This window comes from Trematosphaeria pertusa (assembly GCF_010094035.1).
Source record: "Trematosphaeria pertusa strain CBS 122368 unplaced genomic scaffold BU26scaffold_2, whole genome shotgun sequence".
Taxonomy (NCBI): domain Eukaryota; kingdom Fungi; phylum Ascomycota; class Dothideomycetes; order Pleosporales; family Trematosphaeriaceae; genus Trematosphaeria; species Trematosphaeria pertusa.
The window spans coordinates 2664591-2686543 of NW_022987213.1; the positions used below are offsets into that span (position 1 = coordinate 2664591).

A 21953-nucleotide genomic window follows, 5' to 3' on the forward strand; every position below is an offset into this window, starting at 1 on the left:
GTCGTGAGGTGCTGGGGTGAAGAAGAAGGGGAGTACGAGATCTAAAAAAACGGAGGAGGGATGCTGGCCGGCGCAGATATTTACATGACGGTGCAGCTGCTGCTCTTGTCCTTGTTGGTCTTAACTGTCAGCGCAACGCGGGCGGCTTCGGTGAAGGCTTCGTTGACACCCCGGTTCTTCATGGCGGAGCATTCTAGTCGAAGGTTAGCAAATGAATCTCTAAAATCTCACCGTGTGCTACCAGCTACCAGCTCCTGTATGACATGTCTAAGTCGGCGCGTAGATAGGGTAGGCATGGACCAATTGGTCTCTGCTACCATTGGCTAGCAACTCCCAGCCAGGTGAAAAGTCCCGGAGCTGGCTGCGGCGTGGCAACTCGGCACGGAAGGAGGATGACGTACCGAGATACCGGAGTGCTTTGATCCTCTCTGCAACCTTGAGTCCCTCGTCGTACTGGATCATAGGTTTCTCCGGTTGGGAGTCCTCGTCTTCGTCGTCGCGCTTTCGCAGATCGCACTTGAGAGCCACCAGAACGAGCCTAACTTCCGGGCAGTTCTCGGCAATCTCGCCTACCCACTTCGTTTCCACGTTCTCTAGAGAATCCGGCGAATCGACCTATGTATAGCATGAGCCCAGGCGCATATGTCACGAGTGAGGAATCCGTACGCTGAAGCAGAGCATTATCGCATGGGTGTCATCGTAGCTGAGTGATCGTAACCGGTCGAATTCTTCCTGTCCGGCAGTGTCCCACAGGCTGAGTTCTACGTGTGTATTGTCGATATATATGTCTGGGAGGGATCAATACTAGGCAAGATGATGGGAGCGATCTGGAGTGCGACGAACCGTGGACATAATTCTCTGCGCGGAATTGTTAGCGCCAACAAGGACATGCCGGAATTTCGAGGGCTTACCAAACACTGTAGGCTCGCTATACGCCAGAGCGGTTAACACATGGCGTTGTCGAACGCAGAGACGGGCACTTACTATACGGTAGGGAAGTATCTGTAGCGCAGACAATTAGCTCTCTGTCCATTCGCAGACAATCGCAGCGTCTGCGCAACACTCGACGTACCCTCTTGTGAACACGTTGAGCAGTGATGTCTTGCCGCATGCACCGTCACCACTGTTAGGTACCAGTTAGCCCAGGCCTGTCGCATCCGCGCTCCCCACTTCACCGTGGGTTCCCCGCAGAAGGAGAGACGTACAGGAGCACTAGCTTGCGCTGCACGGACTTTGTTCCACCACAGAGCGGCATGGCGAAGCGTTGGGGGGTCGACTCGGCGATCGATTCGTGCCGTCGGTCCACGGACGAGAGCGCTGGCGCGTGGGAGATGGCGGTCGCAAGCCTGTCGCAGGCGGGGCGGGGTTCGAGGGGAGCAGCGAGAGTCGCACGAGTCGAGGGCGCGAGCAGAGGGAGTTAAGGATGTCGTGAGGGCGGCGTTCCAGAGCCGGGCTGGCTGGAGGTGTCGCTGTCGATGGGAGAGGAACCGCTACCGCGTTAGTCCTAATCCGGGAGGCCCTCGTCGCCTCTCCACCAATTCGCCGGGCGTGGCGCAAGCTGGCACCGAGCGAGCTGGCACCGTCCAGGCGGCCGAGAGAGACACGCCAAGCAGCTATTTATTGCTGACTGCGTGCGAGCAGACGTGTACGTGCGAGGCTGTGAGGATACTGTCGTAATGCGCAGTTTGAGGCGTAGATGTTGAGGAAACAAAAATGCGGCCGAGCGACCAAATACCGCCGTGATGGGCTTTTGCAGATCGGGCCATGGGAGGCTCAATTTCTAGAAATGATGGGCCGCCATTCACGCGAGCGAACGACTGCAACCCTGGTCCTCCTCCACAACGCTCGTGAAGACAATAAGATCAGCATGGCCTCGGTACTTCACCCAAGATTGCGCGCAATATTGTATTCCCCTGGACGCGATTCACAATCCTCGTCCGTGTGCTATGCGTGCGGCTACCCCATTCCCGAGATATCAACGTCACCTGCACTGCCATGCCAAGACGCTGCCAACGTACCACAGTAGTAACTCCATAGGCTATACGAAGGAAGATAGTCGGGGAGTCTTGTGGTTGTAGATATGGATCCAGCAGCCCTATTCGTGGAGGAATTGAATGCATGCCCTCGGAGGGACTCTTGAGAACGATAGCCACAACGGCTACATAGAAAAACAGTGTGCAAACTGGATCCGTCTGACCGTTTGAATGGCAAGCTTGTCAAACTCGACACTTCACACATGACGAGATCCGAAAGTTTTCTATTGAAGATGCCGGTGAAAGTCCCAATTACACGGAACTCCACTTGGACCGTGCGTGGCTGACTAAGGCGGGGATCTCAGGGCTGGGCTGCAGGCAACTAAACCTCACTTTCGAGCTTTCGAGCGTCCAGCTCACCACCAAAGTATCCCACGCCCCGCACATCCGCATCTCCAGCTTCTTGAGGCACTGTTCTCCTGCGCAACTTGCAAGCCAACCTAATCTAAAGCTCCTCCCGCAACCATGTCGGACGACGATGATTTTATGCAGGACTCTGACCAGGAGGAGTAAGTCCCGCCCATGCAGCTAATTTCCGGCTCTGACATGCGTAGGTATGATTTCGAGTACGAAGACGACGACGAGGAGCAGGGCGGCGATGTCGACATCGAGAACAAATACTACAATGCGAAGCAGTTGAAGGGCGACGATCCGGAGGCAGCTATCGACGAGTTCCTAGGCGTCCCCGCGCTGGAAGAAGAGAAGGGTGACTGGTACGCCCACAGAGATGCTGTACAAGTAGACAAACCTGATCGTGTGCAGGGGCTTCAAAGGGCTAAAGCAGGCCATCAAGCTGGAGTTCAAGCTTGGGCGATATGACCAGGTTCGCAACTTCAGATATTCTGCCAATGGGAAATGACTAATGCTAGTGCAGGCTGTGGAGCACTACAAAGAGCTCCTCACTTACGTCAAATCCGCAGTCACGCGCAACTACTCCGAAAAGTCCATCAATAACATGCTCGACTTCATAGAAAAGGCGGCAGAAGACGCCGAGGCATACCGCTGCATGGAGAAATTCTATGCCCTCACACTCGACACATTCCAGAGCACCAATAATGAGCGGCTCTGGCTGAAGACAAATATTAAGCTTGCGCGGCTGTGGCTGGATCGGAAAGACTACCGGCAGTTGACGGAGAAAGTTCGAGAGTTGCACAAGGCGTGCCAGAAGGAGGATGGAACAGACGACCCGAGCAAAGGCACCTATTCATTGGAGGTCTATTCTCTGGAAATCCTCATGTATGCGGAGACGAGGAACAACAAGCGCCTAAAGGTGGGTTTCATCTACCGCATTCTGCTTCGCCTGCATGCTCATCTCCGACGCAGGCACTCTACCAACGAGCTCTCAAGGTTAAATCCGCAGTCCCACATCCCAAGATCATGGGAATCATCCGCGAATGTGGTGGCAAGATGCATATGAGCGAAGGCAAGGACTGCATCACCTAAAGCTCGGTACCGTGACTAATTGGCTCGCAGAGAACTGGAAGGGGGCGCAGAGCGACTTTTTCGAGAGCTTCCGAAACTACGACGAGGCTGGCTCCCTCCAGCGAATCCAGGTGCTCAAGTACCTGGTGCTCGCGACCATGCTGTCGGGTTCGGATATTAACCCCTTCGATTCGCAGGAGACCAAGCCCTACCAGAACGACCCGCGCATCTCCACTATGACGGACCTAGTCAACGCCTACCAGCGCGAGGACATCCATGAGTACGAGAAGATCCTGCAGAACAACCGGGACCTCCTCAAGGACCCGTTCATTGCGGAAAACATCGACGAGGTCACGCGGAACGTGCGGACCAAGGCTGTGGTCAAGCTCGTTGCGCCCTACACCCGCTTCACGCTCGAGTTCATCTCCAAGCAGCTGAAGATCACCCTTTCCGAGGTCCAGGAAATTGTGGGCTTCCTCATCGTAGACAAACGCCTTCGCGGCAAGATAAACCAGCAGACCGGGACGGTGGAGATCGAGAGCAGCACGGACATGGATCGGGTGCAGGCGATGAAGGAGTGGAGCGCAGCAATTGGATCTCTGTGGGCCACGGTCTTGAACGAGGGAGAGGGGTTCAAGTCGGACGACACTGGCTCACAGTTCTCTCCTAGCGGCTCCGGCGAGCCGAGCATCGGGGGAGTACAGCGAGGTAACTGGAGTCTGAGTGGGCTTGGCTCCAAACCTGGGCGGCAGAAAGGCAAGGGTCCGGGAGGACGACTGCTGGGCGGTGGAAGCAAAGGATGACTTGCAGCTTGAGTCTGCAAGCCGTTCGCAGGACGACCAATAGCTGGCGATTCGGGCCGAGACCTGACGGTGCCACAATACCGTCACTGGGGCTTTCCTGACCTGAAGAATTGAAACATGCCGGGTTCCCCAGAAGGAGAGGGCTGCGGTTGGTCACGCAAGGTAGCACAAGGCAAGAGATTCCTTTTCACATGAGCGATTCCACAGGGCCGGCGTCTCAGCAGCGGTCGGAGGCGGAGTTGTTCGGGTACAATCCGTGCGCCAATTGCCACGGTCACGGTCAGCAGCGAAGTGTGTACTGTGGTATGTAACCTGGCCTCGTTTTACGGTTGCAACCAGCCATAGGAACCGATTGCGCGGACGTCGCGGCCGCAGCGCAGCCACGGTGCCCCGCCCCAATGTTGGTGATGCGTCGCAGCGAGTCCACCGTGAGTCTTGAGGTGTCGTCTCGCGGCAAATCAGGTGCGCAATGCTTTGCGGAGAGCGTCCCGGGGAAGCGGCAAGGTCTTGTCTGCTGGGACCAAGCGAGCGGAGGTCCCGGTCAATTGCGCCTGGAGGGCAGCCCACGCAAAGACCCCCGTTTGGGCCGTGGTCGGGGCTCGCTTGCAGCGTGGGGGCACGTATCGACGAGTATCGCCAGGTGAGTGCAGGCTATCGCGGGTCGGACAGTTCCTTTTGTCTGCCGCGTCGGCGCCACGAAAGCCGCCAACGAATCATGCGCTGCAGGCCGGAGCAGTGACAGGCAGCATCAGACGCGAGGTGGTGAGTCTGGGCTGGACGCGCACTGTGTGAGATTGCTGTGAAAGGTCCCTTTTGCGGCGCCATGGAGCCCGCCTGCCACCGCCCGTCTCTCGTCATGATGCCGCATGCCTCGTCGCCATGGACGGCGACTGGCTGCGCGTCACAGCGCTCTCCTCCTCGCTGCATGCGGGTGCAGCCTCGCGGTCTGCAGAAGTTCCGGGGAGCGCGGTGCAGGAGCCGCTCCCCCAGGCCTGAGCCCAAGCTCCCGTGTCCATCGTGTTTCTATAGTGTGTATAGGGACGGAGCAGAGTCAGTGCCCTGGGCGTCCCGTAGTGTAGCTCGCCGCCATATCACACCCCCGCTGATGCGTCGCGGCCGCTGTCGGCAGGCCTTGGGTGCTTGATATTCCAGCGCCCTCGTCCATGCCAGCCATGGCTGATTTTCTTTTGCGGGAGAGACGCCAGGCGCTGATTGCCCGCCCTTGGAGAGCAAGAATTGCCCGGCATTCCCTCCCTCTTGTACGCCGTCGCGCTCGCGCTCGCTCTCCTCCTCCCTCCGGTTTCACATCCAGCAGCCCCATCGCTCGATGTGCATGAGGCGCCCTTAGCATTGACTGAGATCGATACGGTGCTTCTCCAAGGCTCCTGGTGCAACACCGACAGGCCGTTTCAACCCGCCAGGACGAAAGTGTTGCAGAGCGCTTTCTGTGCCTGGCGGCAGAGCTCCATAGCTCGCAAGCCCCGTAGATCGCTCTTGTTTCTCTGATATATTGGGCGCGCCCCTGGACGCAGGTGGGTATCACACAACGACACAGCTCCAGCCCGCTGCCGCGGCTCTCTGCGCCTACTAAAGACGACGCTGCCCGCCGCCGAAGGGAGCTCGTGGACGAGACGAGCTAACACGCCCATTGCCCATCCCACTGCCACTGCTGCGCTGCCGAGTCTGCTGTGGAATCGAGCGTCCAATTGCCCGCTGCTGGAGCCGTCACGCCGCACGCCTAGGGCACATCCAGCGCATCCAGCACCCGCCCGCCGCGCAGAGCAGACCATCCGCATCCAATTCGCGCCGCCGGGGCAGCATTGAGGGCATTGTCCAGCACCATGAGCCGGCCGTCGGTGCTCGCGAGCAGCTTCCACCCGTACGGACACGCGCAGAGTGCCTACGAGGGGTTCGTCCACTCAGGGCCCGCGTATCGGCAGCCGCTGCCCATGCGCCCGCTGCCGGAGCTAACCTCCGGCTACAATAACGCCCAGCACCAGCACACTGGCCACCACGGCCGCACCTCCACCGTCAGGATGTCGGGCCCCGCCTACATGCCCTCGGACGAGGAGCTCGCCCACCTCCAGAAGCTGTCGAGCGAGTTCGAGCCGGAGACGACGGTGAGTGCAGTGCGCAGGCCGGCATTGAGCAGCAGCAGCTGGGCTGACCTCCGTCGCAGGGCCCGCTTGTCGGCGAGCGCCAGAGCAGCAGCGCCATCACGAGCGAGTACGCGGGCGCGGACCCCGTCTACAGGATCAAGACGGCCGCGCTGCCCGCCAAATATGCCTTCTTCCGCACCTGTCGCGGCGACGGCCACTGCGGCTGGCGAGGTATGTAGAGTACCCGTGGACTGTACACACGCCCAATCGCTCCTTCCCTTGGTCGCAATCGCTCCTTCCAGCTCGCAATTGCGCCTTCCCTGCGCGAGACCGCTCCTTCCCTTGACTAACCCGCGCCAGCAATCGCCTTCTCCTACTTCGAGGCCCTGCTCCGCGTCGGCGACGTCAACAAGTTCGAGGACGAGGAGGTCCGCCTGAGCTCCATGCACAACCTGCTCAACCTCGCCGGCTTCCCGCACGATGTCTACATTGACTGGGCCGAGGAGGTGTACGACCTGCTCCGCAAGCTCGCCAGCTCCGTGCGCCTCATGGACGGCTCTGCCGCCGACACGCTGCTGCAGACCTTCAACGACATGAGCCTGTCCATGGCCATCATCACCTACTTCAAGGTATCCCCCCCCAATTCCCCACCGCACCCTGCAGTGCTAACTATGCCAGCTCCTCGCAAGCGCATGGGTGCAGTCGCGGGCCGACGAGTTCAAGCCGTTTGTGCCCATGGGCGACGTCAAGACGTACTGCGCGCTCAACATCGAGGCGGCAGTGTGCGAGATCGACAACGTGGCCATCGCCGCCCTGTCCGACGCCGTCATCAAGCCCGCGGGCATTGGCTTCGAGATCATGTATCTGGACCGCTCGCAGGGAGAGGAAGTCAACACCACCGCCTTCGCTCAGCCGACCGACCACAACGGCATGCCGCTGCCAAATGCGCCGTGGATTAGACTGCTCTACCGACCGTAAGCTCGGACCTCCAATCATGGACATCCATCCATCCTGCAGCTGCTAATTACCCCAGTGGCCACTATGACATTCTCTACAAGGCCGAGGACTTCCCCTCGCCCGTGCAGCAGCCTGTGCCCCCTCCGCAGTCAATGCACGTGGCGATGGCAAGCTACACGGACGGCTTCATTCCCGTCGCCAACAACATGTCAGAAGTCATGACAATGATCCCGGGCATGTATCCCACAAGTATTGGTCAGAGATGGCCTTCGGTCTCTTACGACTTCGACCCAAGTCCGGCGCCGCAGCCTCAGATGACGCCTGTTCAACCCTATGCACCTGCTCCGCCGCCCCCGCCGCCCGTCACCACCTCTCATCAGGATTTCATGCCTTCGGTGCATGCCAGCCATGTGTCTCACCGCCATCACAGCATTCCCATGGAACAGCCGCCAGTCACCCTTCCCATGCATCCGCCCCCTCCTCCCGTTAGTATAGAGAGGGCTCCTCCGCTTACGATAGAGCGAGGCGGGCCCTTCAGGCCGTCCATGTACGAGCTCGAACCAGGATTTGGCTCAGGTCAAATACACACGGTGCCCTTCCAGACCTCAATATTCCGCAAGTAAGTTGTTTCTATCTCAGACGCTGAATGACCCACTGATAATTTAGCTCTCATTACAACACGGCCCATTTCCTAAATCCAGACTTTCAGCCAGAAGAGTGGTCACCGGATACAGAATACAACACCGGAAACAAAGGCAGACACAAGTCAACCCCACAATAACCCGCCCTTTCTTTGCCAAAACGCGACTACATACTCTCGGTTTCTGGGAGGCTTCCTTCGGCCATTTCAGCGAATACTAGCGCCGGCGTTTATCGAGCCTCAAATGCTTGCTTTCGGTCACTGCATCATTTCCCCACGGCCTGCATCTAACGATGACTGACGACTGATACCATTATTACCCATTTTCGGTCTTACCTTGTTCACATAGCCAAAAGCCGCGGTACTTTCCGTTACCTATCTGAGCCACCGCGCTCCTGTTTCCTTCGACATGCTCAACTCGGCATCGATTCCACCTTCTCTGTCTCTTTGGACTGGGCGGCCGTCTCCTTCTCACCAGACTGCAAGAAGCCACCCGCGAGGATGCACGACCGTTACGATCACAAAGACTATCGACCTCAGGGTGCCAACGTACTTAGAGTTGAACATCTCTATTTGACCTTTTCCCCCTATACTTGGACATTCGACACCCCATCCGTTTAATCACTCTTTCTCCTCTCTGCGGCCCCCGATTATTTGGTATGCGCGGTGTTTCTACGGCTTTTCCTAGGCTTTTACCTCTCCGTCACTGTTAAGCTCCTTGTTCCTCTCTTTCTCATCGATACCCTTCCCGGATACCGGTTCTCCGAATACCCCCTCATGTCCAGCGGTCGGTCGCCTGGAAGAATTTCCATTACGGTAGTGCGTTTCTGGAGCTGCTTCAAAGGGATTTGTTTTGGGCCATGGGTGGGGATTGGGCGCAAAATGGGTTTGGACGATAGGGTCGGGTCGGGTTTCCCTAGGGTTTGGTGATGGGATGAGAAAGAGTGAAGGGGCTTGCATTGGCTGGCTTGGCGCTGCACGTCTGGCCTCCTGCTGCTTAGCTTCTGATCGGTCTGCAGATCGATCGATGCGGCCGCAGCGTGAGTGTAGATTCCCGTCGCAGTGAGCTTAGATGGTATCTATGTAGAAAGCTGCCAAAAATTACAAAATGAACCCCAGTACCTGATTACTCCTCCGAACGTGCAAGTATGGCGGGCTGTGCGAAGCAAGTATGGGGCGGCCAGACCGGCGAGAAAGCCAGCACGAGCTAAACGAATGCGATAGCGTCTTTTCGATTGGCTCGGGCTACTTGCTGATCGATTCTGCCCCTCGCGGTTGACGCCGGGAAGGCGTCCTGCACTAGATGCGTGCGTTGCGTGGTAAGCACTACCAGTGACGCACCCGGCAACAGTTGCCCTCACGTGAGCCCGCCATTCACCATTGGCGACGAACTTCACTAGAACGACATTACGATAGACTACTCCCACGGTCCATGTCTCACTCGACGCTTCACCAGACTATCGGGCGTCATCGCCGCTTCCGGGCAGTGGTACGCAGAGAGCACGGGCAACGCTCCATATCGCGGTGGCGATTTCAAAGCGCGCGGTCGGTTCAACATGGCATTCTTTCGAATACGAGGGCAGGACGTGAAGGAAAGCGCCATGGCGCTCTCTCCGCGGCAGGTACAGTGCGTTGGGAGGGCATGTCGAGCATGTGCTCGCAATCACGCGCAGCACCGGGATGGCGAGCGCGGCGAGCACGGCCAGCCATATGCACGGAAGTTTCCATGGACATTCACCGTCTTTCTTGTGTTGCCTGCCTATCTACAGTATCTACAGGCCTGCCTATCGTTCTTTTGCTCAATCTATGCAGTCTAGTCGCCCGCCAGAGCTTCTATCCCCTATCTTCAACATCATCATTACCCCCTCTCATAGGCCCCTTACATTCCCCCTCAGCGCATTCACCTCCCCGGCCGCAACAGGAAGGATCTTCCCTCTGCGCGACCATACACCGTCCGCACAGCGGCCCCTCTCACGAACCGTTGACTTGCGCACCAGAAACGCTGCGCAAGCCCCGTGACACGGCATCAGCAAGCGCGGGACACGGCTGATCACGCAGTCGGACGAAGTCGTCTGAGCTGAAGTTCGGTGACGGGCGCTTGGGTCGTCGACTGTTGTACGGGTGCGCATTTACCCCGCTTTCTTGTCATATCATATCATGTGGCCGGCGAGCGGAGCGTGGCCCTTGATACTGTTGAGGCGGCGAAGGACGGGTCGGGGCTGTCTGTGCGAGTCGTGTGGGTGGGAGTGCAAAAGGGAGGACGGGAGTGCGGCTCGGCTTTGAGGCGGCCGGTAGTCGCCGATGATCAGGGTGTACGGGGGATTATTGATTGAATTGCAAATCTGGGGGCGAGAGTGAGGCGAGATGGAAGGGGACCCCGTGCCGTCTTTGCGTTTGCGTGCCGGTCGTTTGTGAGTTCGTTGTGGAGCCCATGGTTTCGGGATGGACGGGCTTCTGACTAAACGACGGGCTTCTGGATGCTTGGGCTTGAAGGTGATACAAGCTGTAACAGCCAAACGAACACCATTTCTCGGAGGACTCGGCAAAACTCGGAGGAACGCGGACTGGCAGGCTTTGAATTACTTTCCGGGTCTCCTTCATCCCGAGGGATGCTCATCAGTCTACGCCTGCGGAGTCGTCCTCTGAGCCATCCTCGTCACTGTGGTCTGATTCTTCTCCTGTGTCGGATGATGCGTCTTCCTCGGAGACTTCGCTCATTTCCACATCCTCGTCAGCATCGGGACCACCGTTTGCAAGGCCGAGCTTCTTTTTTGCTTTTCGCTGCTTACGCTGCGACCGCTTCTTCTCCTTGTCCATGAAGAACTCCTTCTCTTCCCGCAGCTCGGACAATTGCTCGAACGTGACCTTCTGGATGCGCTGAAGACTAGCTAATTGCTTCTTGAGGTCCTTGATTTCCTCGGACTGTGCGTTGTTCGACGTGGCTTGAGCTTCTTCTCCCGTGCCATTAAGATCCGCACTTAAGGAAAGGAAGTCCGCGGCTTGGGCTGCACTGCCCTTCTGTGGGCTATTCCAAGTCTCAAGTTCTGCAAGACTCTCCTCTAGCATTGCAGTGGGAAAGCTAGGATGCGTGAGCGCTTCTTCGAACTCGCTCTTCCACGAGGCCCTGCTCTCGGTCGCAGAAATAGGAGGAATGGACAATCGGCCGGTGAATTGCATGTTCAGACTATAATTTGTGGGCACGAGCGCATTTCCGCTCATCATTCCGGCGTCTTGTTTCGGTTTGACCACAGTATGGATTTTGAATGTAGGCTCAGGGGCATTGGGGAACCCGGTAGGCTCCAGGAGCTGCAGGTTAGTAACGGATCCGGGAAGATTTGTCAGCGTAGAGATATAGCTTCCTTTCGCGACGTCCCAAGCAGCTATTTTTCCACTTGTGTGCCCTGATAGGACAGTCGCGCCGTCCCAGCTTAAGCTTAGGCTGAGGGCCGCACCCAGCTTCTGTGACTCGGCGCTGAACCTTGTCTTCGTAGAAGGCTGGATCGGACGGTGTGAGAGCGATGTATCCAAAAGCGCGTCAGTTGACGTAGACTTCTGGACGTCATCGTAGAAGTCTATTGTTTGCAGGCTTCCGTCACCGTAGGCTACATAGAAGCCCCGATCCGCAGGATCCAGAGCCACTGCTTGGGGCAGTTCAGGAAGCAAGTACGTCCGCAATGCTTGGCCATTTAGATAGTCCCATACTATCGCCGACTTGTCTTCCGATGTGGATATAGCAATGCTGGTGTTACCGTAGCTGTGCCCGCACACGATCGAAGCGATTGGGCCACGGTGCGTTGAGAGGGTATGTATGGGCGAGTGCGAGGTATCCGGCGAGAAAGATAGAATCGCCGGGAGAGCCCACACATGCACCATAGCATCGGGGGAACCGGAGAGGAAGAAGTTGGAGGTTGGGTCGACAGCGAGCGAGGTGACGGGTTGCAGATGCGCGGTAGAGGTGGACACGAGTCGGCCAGAACATGTCTACGGCGCAGTCAGAGCCCATTCGCCAGCGGAAAATACAGGTGATATTGCTCACCTCCCAGGCCAACACCCTTCCACTCTCGGTCCCAAGTAGCAGCACCGTATCTTTTGCCGAAAGTGCAATGCTATGTATCCTCTCAGGAAAAGGCACAATAGCTTCCTGATTCCCCTTCTCCCTACTGTACACATGCACTAGCGCCTTCTCTGCCTGTGCCGCAAAGATATGCGAGCTGCTCACGGTAAGCCCGTTTGGCGCCGTTTGGCTCTTCTTGAAGACATGTCGCTGGGCGCCCAATGGCTGGTATTCGTGCAAGAAAATACCTGCATCCTTGGTCACTCCAGTGTTTGGCTTCGTTTGGGCGGAGATCGAGGCGATAAAGTGTTCGGTGAGCATGGCGGGGAATTTGAGGGGTGGGGTTGGCGGAGCTTGCAGCTTGTCGATAAATTTTTGGTGTTAGAGCTCGGCTCGGTCGGGAGATCAGCACTCGGCCCGAAACCTCGGTATGACTTCATCCCGAACACGTTCACCCTGGCCGAAGCCGAAGCCTTAACTTCGTCTGTATTCAGTCGTGCATGGCTTTCAATGACTGCTCGATTTTGTCGAACTAAACCGAATGGTACCTGCTACCACCCCGGAGTGCGGTGCACAGCTCTCATACTGCCTGCATTTTACACTACGCAGTAGCCGCCCGCTACCGATGGTATCCCCTCGTTGAATTGACATACTACTTCTCTTGTTGGCACTGCGTTCCCGTACGCCTCGGCCATATCCCTTCGACTTCCGCATTGCTGGTCCAACTGGGGAAAACGGCATTTGAGCATACGTTGTCATCTCGACACAGTCGACGCACTGTGGGCCTAGCTACACGTTGAAACGAATCGATTCCAGCCTTGATTAGCGAGCACCTCTCTAGAGCAGATGGCGAGACGAGGAAGCGCTTCGGCCCGATAGTGTCCTCACACTGTCGAGACACCACATCCCACTCAAGAGCTGACTGGTCATAGGTCTCAGGTAGCCGCTTGTTGCTTGCCTATCCAAATTCATACTCACGGGCTTGTTGTGCTGGCCTTTCGAAAGCCTGCTCAAGACGAACAACCTGCTCTGGGCTCATACTTGTCAAAAACCAAACCACCAGCGCGTGAGCTCCGTACGAATTTTGAGAACATCTTTAAGATATCCTCAGGAGATGGGTGCGGTTCAGCAAGCCGACATTTTCGACAGTCCTGGAAGCATATCAGGATCCTCTACGAGCCGAATAAGGAATCGAAAACCTAGCTTACTCAAGCATATCCACAGAGAGACCACATGGCTTCGCTCGAAATAAAGAGATGTTTGTTTATCTGGCCACGGGAATCCAGATGGCCGTATGAAAGGGGCAACACGTGACGGCTAGCACGGACGACGCATAGCCACCCCTGCTCGGCCACACCGGATTTATTGGATATCTCTTAGCGCAGCCACACCACCCTACGAACCGCCCTGCTCGTCTACTCTACCTATTTTCGACCCGATCACGCTTCCACGTGGTTCGCTGAAGCTTATAGAGGCTTGGAACACCCCTTAAGCTAAGTCGAAGCGGACTTAAGCTTGCGCGGCTGCTAGTAATTCCTCAGTCTCGCCTCGGTCCAGATGCCGGTCTGTCGACAATGGCATTTTGTTCCCGCGTACTTTCACCTCACAAGATTTCAAGGCTGAACGAAAGCTAGCTGGACATATCTTGGCGCGCGTTTGCTATACTGCAAGGAGATCTAGGACGTCAAAAAGAAGCTTGTGTTGATGTACCGGTCTTGCGCGTTGACAGATCCGAGGACGCCTCACGGACGCTACCCTCGTTAAAGGCGGTGCCATTAGATGGTGGCTTGCTGAAGTACCTCTAGGACGGTGGTGAGCATCATGGACGACTTTGACTCTCCGCGGTGTGCCTAAGTATCTATAAGTATCGTTGTCTTATGCTTCTCAAGCGCTCTCCACCACGCTCAGCAAGTCATTCCTTAAGCGCTCCAGTCTTTACATCAATCGTTCTATACCCCTCATCACTCTTTCAGTTCAGTCTTCATTAATCAAATCACAATGCATCGCTCTATTATCTTCCTTGCCCCATTGACAGCGGCCTTCTCCTTCCCCAAGCGCGACCTTTCGCCCCCAACCTCTCTTCCGGCAGGATGGGAATACAACGGTATGGCATCTCCGCATCCCGACCTCTCCCAACAAGTCACTGACATGATTCTTAGGCTGTTATACCGACAGCCGCTACAACCGCGCCCTCAACGAGAAGCAATACTACGATATGGGCTCGAACACTGTTACCGCTGAAACTTGCATTGCATTCTGCGAGTCCAACGGCTTCCCAGTAGCCGGTCTCGAGTACTCAGGTGCGTTTATCTAGTCACTGTTGGAGGCACATTGACTGAACTGACATTTCGAAGGCGAATGTTACTGCGGCTCGACGCTTCCCTTCCAGTCCGGGACCGACGGCTGCAACATGCCATGCGCGGGCGACTCGTCTCAAGTCTGCGGCGGGCCTGATCGCATCACGGTCTACTCCACCTTCACGACCAGCATCCCGGAGGGTTGGACTTCCCTGGGCTGCTACTCGGATAGCGTTCAGGCGCGTACGCTCTCGGACCTCAAGCAGGTGGAGGGTGGCACTGATGCCATGACGCCTGAGCTTTGCACGTCTACGTGCCAGGGCTTTGGCTTCACGTATGCTGGTGTTGAATGTACGATTCTGCCCGTACTCTCCCCTTTAAAGCAACTATGCTAACTGAAGTAATACAGACGCCGGCGAGTGCTTCTGCGGCAACGAGATCCAGAACAGCGCCTCCTCATCCGGCCTCATGGGCGGATGCAGCATGGTTTGCAAGGGCGATGGCAGCGAGCTTTGCGGTGGCCCCGACCGCATGAACCTGTACACTGTTGCCGCCACTCCGGAGGAGCCTACCGAGGGGGAGGACACTGATGTCGAGGATGAGCCTGAGGTTATTCCGGAAGAGGAGCTGCCTTCGAAGTTGTAACCGTTCGATCTTCTCGAGCGCGGCGTTGACTACTACGCATACTGTACATATTTTTTTCTACCCACTGCACATAATGTTTGTACGTTATGGAAGGAGTATCCTATAGATGACAGAGTCGGGCGGCCTCATAGAACACACAAACTTAGCATTCGATTGCTTTTCCAACTCGGGATCATCGAAATGATTGATAGTCGGGATGATATACACCAGCTATCCCGATTCCAGTCCATCGCCCCATCGCTCAATCCACAAACACCATCCCCTCCATAACCTCCACCGCGCTTCCACTTAGCCGCAACTCCTCAATCTCCTTCCCACCCTCCATCACCACCACCTCAACAAAAATATCGCACCTTCTCCCCATCTCCACTCCCTGCGTAAGATGGAACTTCCTCACTCCTTCCTTCCCCTCCTGCAGCGCCAAATAACAGCACAAAGCCCCACTCGCACTCCCCGTCCCTGGATCCTCTCTACTCCCTATACTGCGCGTCCGCAGAAGCCGCGTATCGGCATGCTCGGCATCAGAGCCCAGATCGACGTAGTAAAAGGTCCCGGTGTAGCCAATATCCCAACCGCTTCCCGGGTCGAGATGCTCGCCCGCGTACAGCTTTGCGATGGGGAGAAGGCCTTGGGCCGGGAGTGCCAAAGCATCCAGATTAGCCATGGGGACGAGATTAAACGCCATACCCTTGACAATAGACACCAACGGCACTGTAGCCTCACCCGAAGGGTTCGTCTCCAGGGCCGGAAACGGATGCGGCAGTCTAGCCCTGTGGATGTGCACGTCATGCGGGATATTGACCCTCGCCGTGCGCGTCTCTCCATCATACACAAACGGAACAACACCCGCTAGAGTCCTCAGCTTCTTCACGCCTTCATACGCCTTGGCAGGTGTCGTCGCCACGTATATCGCCGTCCCGATCGTTGGGTGCCCGGCGAAGGTCATCCGCGACGCGGTCGTGAAGATGTCGTATTCCGCGGTGTCCTCGCCATTGTCTGGTTCGTGCAGGAAGGTGATCTCGGAGAGATTGAACTCCTTTGCGATTTTTAGCTTTTTTTCCTCGGTGAGTTGGGCGCGGAGCGAGGAGGGGACGCGGACTACGGCGAGGGGGTTGCCGGCGTAGCGGGTGGTGGTGAAGACGTCGAGGGTTGTGAATAGGAAGTGCATTTTGGGTAGGAAGAGGGACGGGGAGGGGGAAGAGGAAGAGATTGCTGGAGGTTTCATGAGGGCTGGTTGGTAGGATTGATGGAGGTGAGTCATTGCACGTGATTTGATCGACCACCTGCATTAGTAGTGGAAGGAGGATTTTTCCGGAAATATCAGCAAGCTATGCATTGCCTTTGCAGGGTGCAAGTATACGGCGTCCCGTGGGGTACCATTCAGCGGTAGTATGGTGGGGTATATCCGAAAAGGACTGTGAGGCACTTCGGACTAGCACGATGGTAATACTCGATACTACCGGAGAAGTAGAGCCTAGAGTATGTTTCCCTTTCTTCCAGTGATCGCTTGAAGATCCTTCGTTGGATGACATCCATTAGGCTTCCTTAGCCCACTGTTTCCCACTCCACAAACCCCCTGTAGTCCAAAGCCAGTAATCCCTCCCCTTTATCATCCACACCATCCAACTCGGCAATCTCCACCCCATCGCCGCGCCTACACCCTTACTCTTCCCAATAGGCACCATTTGCGTCTCCCTCTTATCCTCCTTGAACACTTTCTCCTCGCCCACTTCGCTTTCCATCTTTCCAGAAGCAAGGAGGAGATCGCGCTTGATGTTCGCGCCGAGAGTTGGAACGGCTGCGAGGAGGTTGTGGACTGCGGGTCGGGCGTAAGATGATGCGTCGCCGATGGCGTAGATGCGTGGGCCGGCTTTGTCGACGCGGAGGGTGGAGGGGTTGGTCTCGACTTGGTTATGGGCGTTTAGTAGGTCTTTGGCGAGGAAGGAAGTATTGGGAGTCATGCCGGTTGCGGGGATGAAGATGTCGGTTTGCAGTGTTTTGCCGTCGCTGAGAGTGACGGCTGCCTTGGTTGTGAGATGCTCGATATCCGCTCCTGCGTTCGGAGGATCCACGCTCTTGACCCTGGTGTCCTTCACGACGATCACTCCAACTTTGGCCAGATATTGCTCCGCTTTCGCGGCAAGGGCAGGTCGCAACGCTGGGAGGATGTTCGGCCCAGCCGTAACCACGGTGATGGAGACCTTTGGGTTCTCAAGTTTCGAGCTAAGCATCCCAGCGCGGCCATTCAAGTACTCTCCCAGCTCGCCAGCAGTCTCAATGCCAGCGGGTCCTCCGCCCGCAATAACAATGCTCTTCACCGTAGCCAGACCTTTCCGAAATTCCGTCCATGCATCTCGCAGGAACTTCTCATCGCGGTTCAACCCCAGCAGCGGCGACGGCGTAGAAGCACCAGTCGCAACAACCAGGGCATGGAACTCGAGCGCCTCAGTCTGACCAGTCGCTGAACTAACCGAGACAATGCGATTCTCATGATCCACCGCCGTCGCCGTGCCGTGAATGAATCGAAAACTGCCTTCAGAATATTGCGAAAACTGCTTCGGTATGCTGACAAAGAGCTTCTCTTGCGGGAACATGTCGTCCGATATTAAAGCGCGAGGACAAGCTGGGCGGCACATGGCTTGCGATGACGAGCTGATGAGGACTACCTGGTAGGAGTCCTTTTCCGGGAGAACGGGAATGGCGTGTTTGAGAACATAGTGAGCTATGGACATGCCACCATATGAGCCACCGAGGATAACAATGCTCTTTTTGGATGAATGTGTAGCTGCTGCCATTTTGGAGGGAGACTTGTTCAAAGTCCGATCGGCCGTGCAAGGGGGTATCTATACGCAGAACGTACTAAGAAAAAACGAGAGGGTATCGTGTACGAAAAAAAAAAAGGTCCGAAAGATCTCGTCATGACGAAGTCGAACTGTATCCGGTGATTTATACCTCCAACGCAATCGGATTGGGGAGCGGTGTTGGATCGGTCGAGGCTGCGGAGCCGGGGAACGAGCGCCACAAATATCGTACATCGCTTAATGAACGAATCATCAAAACCGGGTTCCTCTAAATGCGGACTCAACTTTGCCTAACGCGGACACGAGGGTTGGAAGGGATGATGGATCAAGCTCTCCGGACGAATCTTTCGCAGCACTCTAAAGATCTTGGAGAAAGTCTGGATAAGCTTGGTTTGGATGTGCTCCAAATCGTTAAAACATTACTGGTCTCATTAGCTTGGCATATTTGGCGGAGAGGCTCGCGCCGTGGATAAGTGGACAGGGGGTGGATGTCTTGCGGTTGACTTCAGTTGATAAAACTCGAGTTCACCAGAGGGGCACTAAGAGAGGTCAGAGCTCCAGTAGAAGCGTTTGCCGTAACAGTTTCGAGGGAGCGCAGAGTACACCACTACAGTCCATGAAGAGCCACTTTTCCCGAGGTTGCTTAAATATAAATGCATTCTTTGATACATACTCAAGCCACAGCTCTCTGGATATCTTTCCCCCTAAAGAATAAACGCATCCTCTTGGCTTCCTGACTTCTCTAACCAGTCCATGGCCTAGGGCCCGGAGGCGTGTAGCTTGTCGGGACGGGGTAGTAAATGTTGATCTTGATTCCGGGATCATTCGCGTTGTACGCGCCTGGGAAAGAAACGAGAGGACTGGGGCTACCATTGCCACCGCCCGTGACCTTGATCTGGGCGCACGAGATATAGAACTGCGCGCCACCGGCCGAGCCAGCAGAGTGCAATGCGATATGCTCGACGCGGAAGAGATATTCGCCCGTGGGAAGAGACTTTGGGATCGGGACCGTGACTTGTGACTTGCCTATCATGTTCCGTTAGTTGAAGCACTTATGCATAGTTTGGGTATGAAAAGAGGGGGATTATGGGAGAAGATAAGACGCGTACCCTGTGATGGCCAGCTCAGTCCACCAGCCGCGATAGTAGGCCCTTGTTCGTAAATCTTGAACCAGACGTTGCCGGTACCATCCCACGTAGCCGCTGTCTGGCCGGATGGCACCTTAGCCATGTAGAACTGCAGAGTACCCGGGTGCGAAATGGAAGACTGGGCTGTAAAGCCGATGGAGGAGCCAGCTGCAACCTCCATGGTGCCTGAGGCGCCTGTGCCGGGGCTGAGCTCATAGCAGCGGATTTGCGACGAAGTCACCTAAGAAAAAGTTTAGTTGAGGTAATCACTGTTGGGAAGGAAATGCATACATCGGTGACGGGGCCGTTGGACTGGTAGTTCGTCGTCTTGCGAACATACTGCCACTGAGACGTGGCCTGGCCATTGGCAACCAGAGCCGGGAAAGTGTAGTGCGCTGAAGCCGTAGCGGCCAGCAGGGAGGCGAAGAGGAACTTCATCTTGGAGGGCGAAAACTGTGAGAGCTGCAATCCTATCGTCCTTGGCTTTCATCTGGCATTCTACAGCGGTATATATATACCGCGCCTATCTTTCATCTTCCCAAACTGGAAGTTCTCCAGCTTTCCACGTACTCGCCCCCCGACAGCCAGACAAAATCTAATCTGCACCCCGGACCATCGTGTTCTGGTAGCGGAGCGTGCATTGCCGCCGGATAAAAGGCATGGGCGTTGCCGAGAAATACGATAATTCAAACATATTGAGGGTTTAGATGAAAACAGTGTTTTGCGTAAGCTGTGATTGGTTGCCGCCCCTTGTCGGTGGTGTCGGTAGTCCAAACGCCTAGTCTGGGGTATAGATTGGGCTCGAGCAACTTTGTAGTACGGGGCCTCTACTTGCAAAAGCAGAGTGAGGGAGCGAGAAAGGTCCAGACGTCTTGGTTCGTAGGCTTGCGATGCTGAGAGGAGTTATAACGGGCGATGGGCACGAAGAGACATTCAACTCGACATTATTCTGGCCAGTCCTCGGGATTGAGAGTAGAGCACCTGAGCAAAACATGCCCGACTCATGTTATACGCGTGACACTGGACATAAATTGCCCTGCCGTGGAGCGCTGGAAGCTAGGAAGCAATACACACCCAATACTCAACACCTAGGAAATTGCAACTCGGTAAGCGCTGCGCGCAGTACATGGCGCGGCGAGAATATATTGCTTCGAAATATCGAGGGAACTCGGTATGACGTATAGGTACAGGAAAGGAAACGCGTGTGGGGCCGTCGGAATGAGCTCGTGAGTTGTTTCAATCGCGTGTCGACGAGATTGTCTAGATTCGTGTTGATGACATATAGTACAGCCGATATTCAGACAGGTGCCTGCTTAGCTTTGATCAGCCCCGTTCCAGAAACCAGGATCTCAACCGGCTGTCGGAAAGCTATCATCCAGGCGATGAGGGACAGCGATGCTTATGAAGTACCACTTACTATGGATACATGAATGCCACACCGTGTTGTCATGCCGAACCCTTCCGATCGTCCAATGTCCGATACTTCTTTTCTTCCTCCTCGAGCTCGCCAACCTCATAGTACAAGTCGTCGTCGTAATCCGCAGGGTATCCGAATATGCTTCTCCAAACCCGCTCGCCCAAGCCCTTCTTCTGTGCCATGGCCAAGACCATGACGATCGGCAAGTGCCACACACTCGCCCAGAAAAGACCCCTGGCGGACCCTTTCTGGCCCTGCGCGCGCCAGAACTGATATGCTCGCCACGCCATCCACCCGTTAATGGCGCTGCTTGTAGCCACGAAGCTCCAATCGGTAACCCCGCAGTACGATAACCCGATACAGACAGGAAACATAAGGAGCGCGTAGCGAAGCGCTACTCGGCCGTTTTGCGCGGGATTCACCCACGCTAACATGCGGTATCCGGCGTTCTTGTACTCTTCGCGGATCGACCAGCTCAACGAGTTGAAGTGCGGAAACTGCCAGGCGAACAGCAGCGCCGCACACAGCCACCCACCAGCAGTGCCCTCACCGAACACCAGCTCTTGCCATGTCCCCTCGTGTGCACATTGTCCCGCCGCTGCCGTCCAGCCCATTAACGGAGGGATACCGCCTACTATTGCTCCAATCCATGTGTTGAGCACCGACATCCGCTTCAACGGTGTGTAAACGCCGGCGTAGAGAACGATGTTGGAAGCGCCCAGGAACGCCGTTGTAGGGTTAACGCCATAGTATAATGCGCCTGTGCCCACTGCTCCACATACAATGGCGAATATCAGGGCGCCTCGTGGGCTGATCAACTTTCGGACGAGCGGTCGATTGCGTGTCCGACTCATTTTGGCATCATGATTGGGCTCCATGAGCATATTGAGGGCATTTGCGGAGGAAGAGCACAGCGCGGTGCCCGTGGTGAGGAATAGAAGGGTGAGCGTAGAGAGAGAGGGGGTAGCGGTTGCGGCGGGGGCGAGCAGGCCGGGAACAGGATAGAGCGAGTATGCGGCGGTCGCCGTGAGTACTACTAGAAAGCTAAGCCGCGGCTTCGACAAGGACAAGTAGGTGGTAAGGATTCGTCGGAGGGACCTCTGGGGGAGGCTCGATGAGATGGTCGCCAGCTTGGACGACGCATCTGGCGCGATCGGATAGTCCCCTTCTGCATTTTCAGCGGCAGCCGCTAGTTCCCGTGCTTTCTTTCTCCGCCGATGAGGCAGCACGTCTTCCACTGGTGGTTGTGATGCCATACTCTGCTGAGCCTCGGCTGAGCTCGAGCTTGCAGCGCCTGTCCGCACTCCCGCAATGGCGCTCTGCAGTTCCCGCCGCGTCCCTACTGTCGAGGCACCAAATCTCTCCTTAAGCATGGGGTTCGCCCAAAAGTAGTCGTTGCTGAACGGGCTCCTGCTCTTCCCTATAGCTACCGCACCTTGTCTGTTCGAGGGCATGGTCGAGAAGGGTCGCCGCGAGCGCATTGGGCTCTGCGAAAGCTTTCGCCAACATCGTAAGCACACGGTGCTTGCATCCTGGCGTGCAATTGATCGGTTCAGCGGGGTTCGGAGGCTCATTGCGCGGATGGAGGTGCGCTGCGACTTTTTCGGCGACGCGATCAGTTGATGCAGCCTGTGCCAAGGTCGGAAACCCCCGGCCCG

General features: G+C 56.2%; 11 protein-coding genes across 11 annotated transcripts; 4 read left to right on the forward strand and 7 right to left on the reverse strand.

Moving 5' to 3' along the window:
- Positions 1–21: 21 nt before the first annotated feature.
- On the reverse strand, positions 22–1475 carry BU26DRAFT_149006 (protein RHO3). Its single transcript, XM_033819942.1, has 8 exons — positions 1206–1475; positions 1073–1123; positions 985–1002; positions 912–928; positions 844–858; positions 667–788; positions 402–615; positions 22–193 (listed from the first exon to the last, which is right to left on the reverse strand). The coding sequence occupies exons 1-8, from the start codon at positions 1253–1255 to the stop codon at positions 81–83; spliced, it is 600 nt and encodes a 199-aa protein (XP_033689989.1). The 5' UTR covers positions 1256–1475; the 3' UTR covers positions 22–80.
- Positions 1476–2408: 933 nt separating this feature from the next.
- On the forward strand, positions 2409–4457 carry BU26DRAFT_149105 (PCI-domain-containing protein). The gene is made up of 6 exons (XM_033819943.1): positions 2409–2542; positions 2588–2746; positions 2796–2856; positions 2908–3303; positions 3357–3456; positions 3507–4457. Exons 1-6 carry the CDS (start codon positions 2499–2501, stop codon positions 4256–4258), a joined length of 1512 nt encoding a protein of 503 aa, XP_033689990.1. The 5' UTR covers positions 2409–2498; the 3' UTR covers positions 4259–4457.
- Positions 4458–6294: 1837 nt separating this feature from the next.
- BU26DRAFT_416220 (cysteine proteinase) lies at positions 6295–8095 on the forward strand (the record flags this gene model as incomplete). Its single annotated transcript, XM_033823147.1, has 6 exons — positions 6295–6378; positions 6438–6588; positions 6718–6986; positions 7036–7331; positions 7391–7933; positions 7981–8095. The coding sequence occupies 6 exons, from the start codon at positions 6295–6297 to the stop codon at positions 8093–8095; spliced, it is 1458 nt and encodes a 485-aa protein (XP_033689991.1).
- Positions 8096–8585: 490 nt separating this feature from the next.
- On the reverse strand, positions 8586–9038 carry BU26DRAFT_149148 (uncharacterized protein). Its single transcript, XM_033819944.1, has one exon. It carries the CDS (start codon positions 8912–8914, stop codon positions 8639–8641), a length of 276 nt encoding a protein of 91 aa, XP_033689992.1. The 5' UTR covers positions 8915–9038; the 3' UTR covers positions 8586–8638.
- Positions 9039–9322: 284 nt separating this feature from the next.
- On the forward strand, positions 9323–10287 carry BU26DRAFT_149195 (uncharacterized protein). The gene has a single exon (XM_033819945.1). The coding sequence runs from the start codon at positions 9387–9389 to the stop codon at positions 10002–10004; it is 618 nt and encodes a 205-aa protein (XP_033689993.1). The 5' UTR covers positions 9323–9386; the 3' UTR covers positions 10005–10287.
- Positions 10288–10570: 283 nt separating this feature from the next.
- On the reverse strand, positions 10571–12329 carry BU26DRAFT_559627 (WD40 repeat-like protein; the record flags this gene model as incomplete). The annotated part of the gene is made up of 2 exons (XM_033832721.1): positions 10571–11935; positions 11991–12329. The coding sequence occupies 2 exons, from the start codon at positions 12327–12329 to the stop codon at positions 10571–10573; spliced, it is 1704 nt and encodes a 567-aa protein (XP_033689994.1).
- A 1677-nt stretch (positions 12330–14006) lies between these two features.
- Positions 14007–14950, forward strand: BU26DRAFT_559628 (WSC-domain-containing protein; the record flags this gene model as incomplete). Its single annotated transcript, XM_033832722.1, has 4 exons — positions 14007–14112; positions 14168–14308; positions 14363–14656; positions 14715–14950. The coding sequence occupies 4 exons, from the start codon at positions 14007–14009 to the stop codon at positions 14948–14950; spliced, it is 777 nt and encodes a 258-aa protein (XP_033689995.1).
- Positions 14951–15018: 68 nt separating this feature from the next.
- On the reverse strand, positions 15019–16148 carry BU26DRAFT_514816 (phenazine biosynthesis-like protein). Its single transcript, XM_033827919.1, has one exon. The coding sequence runs from the start codon at positions 16116–16118 to the stop codon at positions 15192–15194; it is 927 nt and encodes a 308-aa protein (XP_033689996.1). The 5' UTR covers positions 16119–16148; the 3' UTR covers positions 15019–15191.
- Positions 16149–16423: 275 nt separating this feature from the next.
- Positions 16424–17931, reverse strand: BU26DRAFT_514817 (FAD/NAD(P)-binding domain-containing protein). The gene has a single exon (XM_033827920.1). It carries the CDS (start codon positions 17743–17745, stop codon positions 16486–16488), a length of 1260 nt encoding a protein of 419 aa, XP_033689997.1. The 5' UTR covers positions 17746–17931; the 3' UTR covers positions 16424–16485.
- A 548-nt stretch (positions 17932–18479) lies between these two features.
- On the reverse strand, positions 18480–19542 carry BU26DRAFT_149231 (lytic polysaccharide monooxygenase). Its single transcript, XM_033819946.1, has 3 exons — positions 19170–19542; positions 18861–19119; positions 18480–18777 (listed from the first exon to the last, which is right to left on the reverse strand). The coding sequence occupies exons 1-3, from the start codon at positions 19314–19316 to the stop codon at positions 18494–18496; spliced, it is 690 nt and encodes a 229-aa protein (XP_033689998.1). The 5' UTR covers positions 19317–19542; the 3' UTR covers positions 18480–18493.
- A 598-nt stretch (positions 19543–20140) lies between these two features.
- BU26DRAFT_149234 (protoheme IX farnesyltransferase mitochondrial precursor) lies at positions 20141–21939 on the reverse strand. The gene is made up of 2 exons (XM_033819947.1): positions 20296–21939; positions 20141–20190 (listed from the first exon to the last, which is right to left on the reverse strand). The coding sequence occupies exon 1, from the start codon at positions 21867–21869 to the stop codon at positions 20325–20327; it is 1545 nt and encodes a 514-aa protein (XP_033689999.1). The 5' UTR covers positions 21870–21939; the 3' UTR covers positions 20141–20190; positions 20296–20324.
- Between the last annotated feature and the right edge of the window lie 14 nt (positions 21940–21953).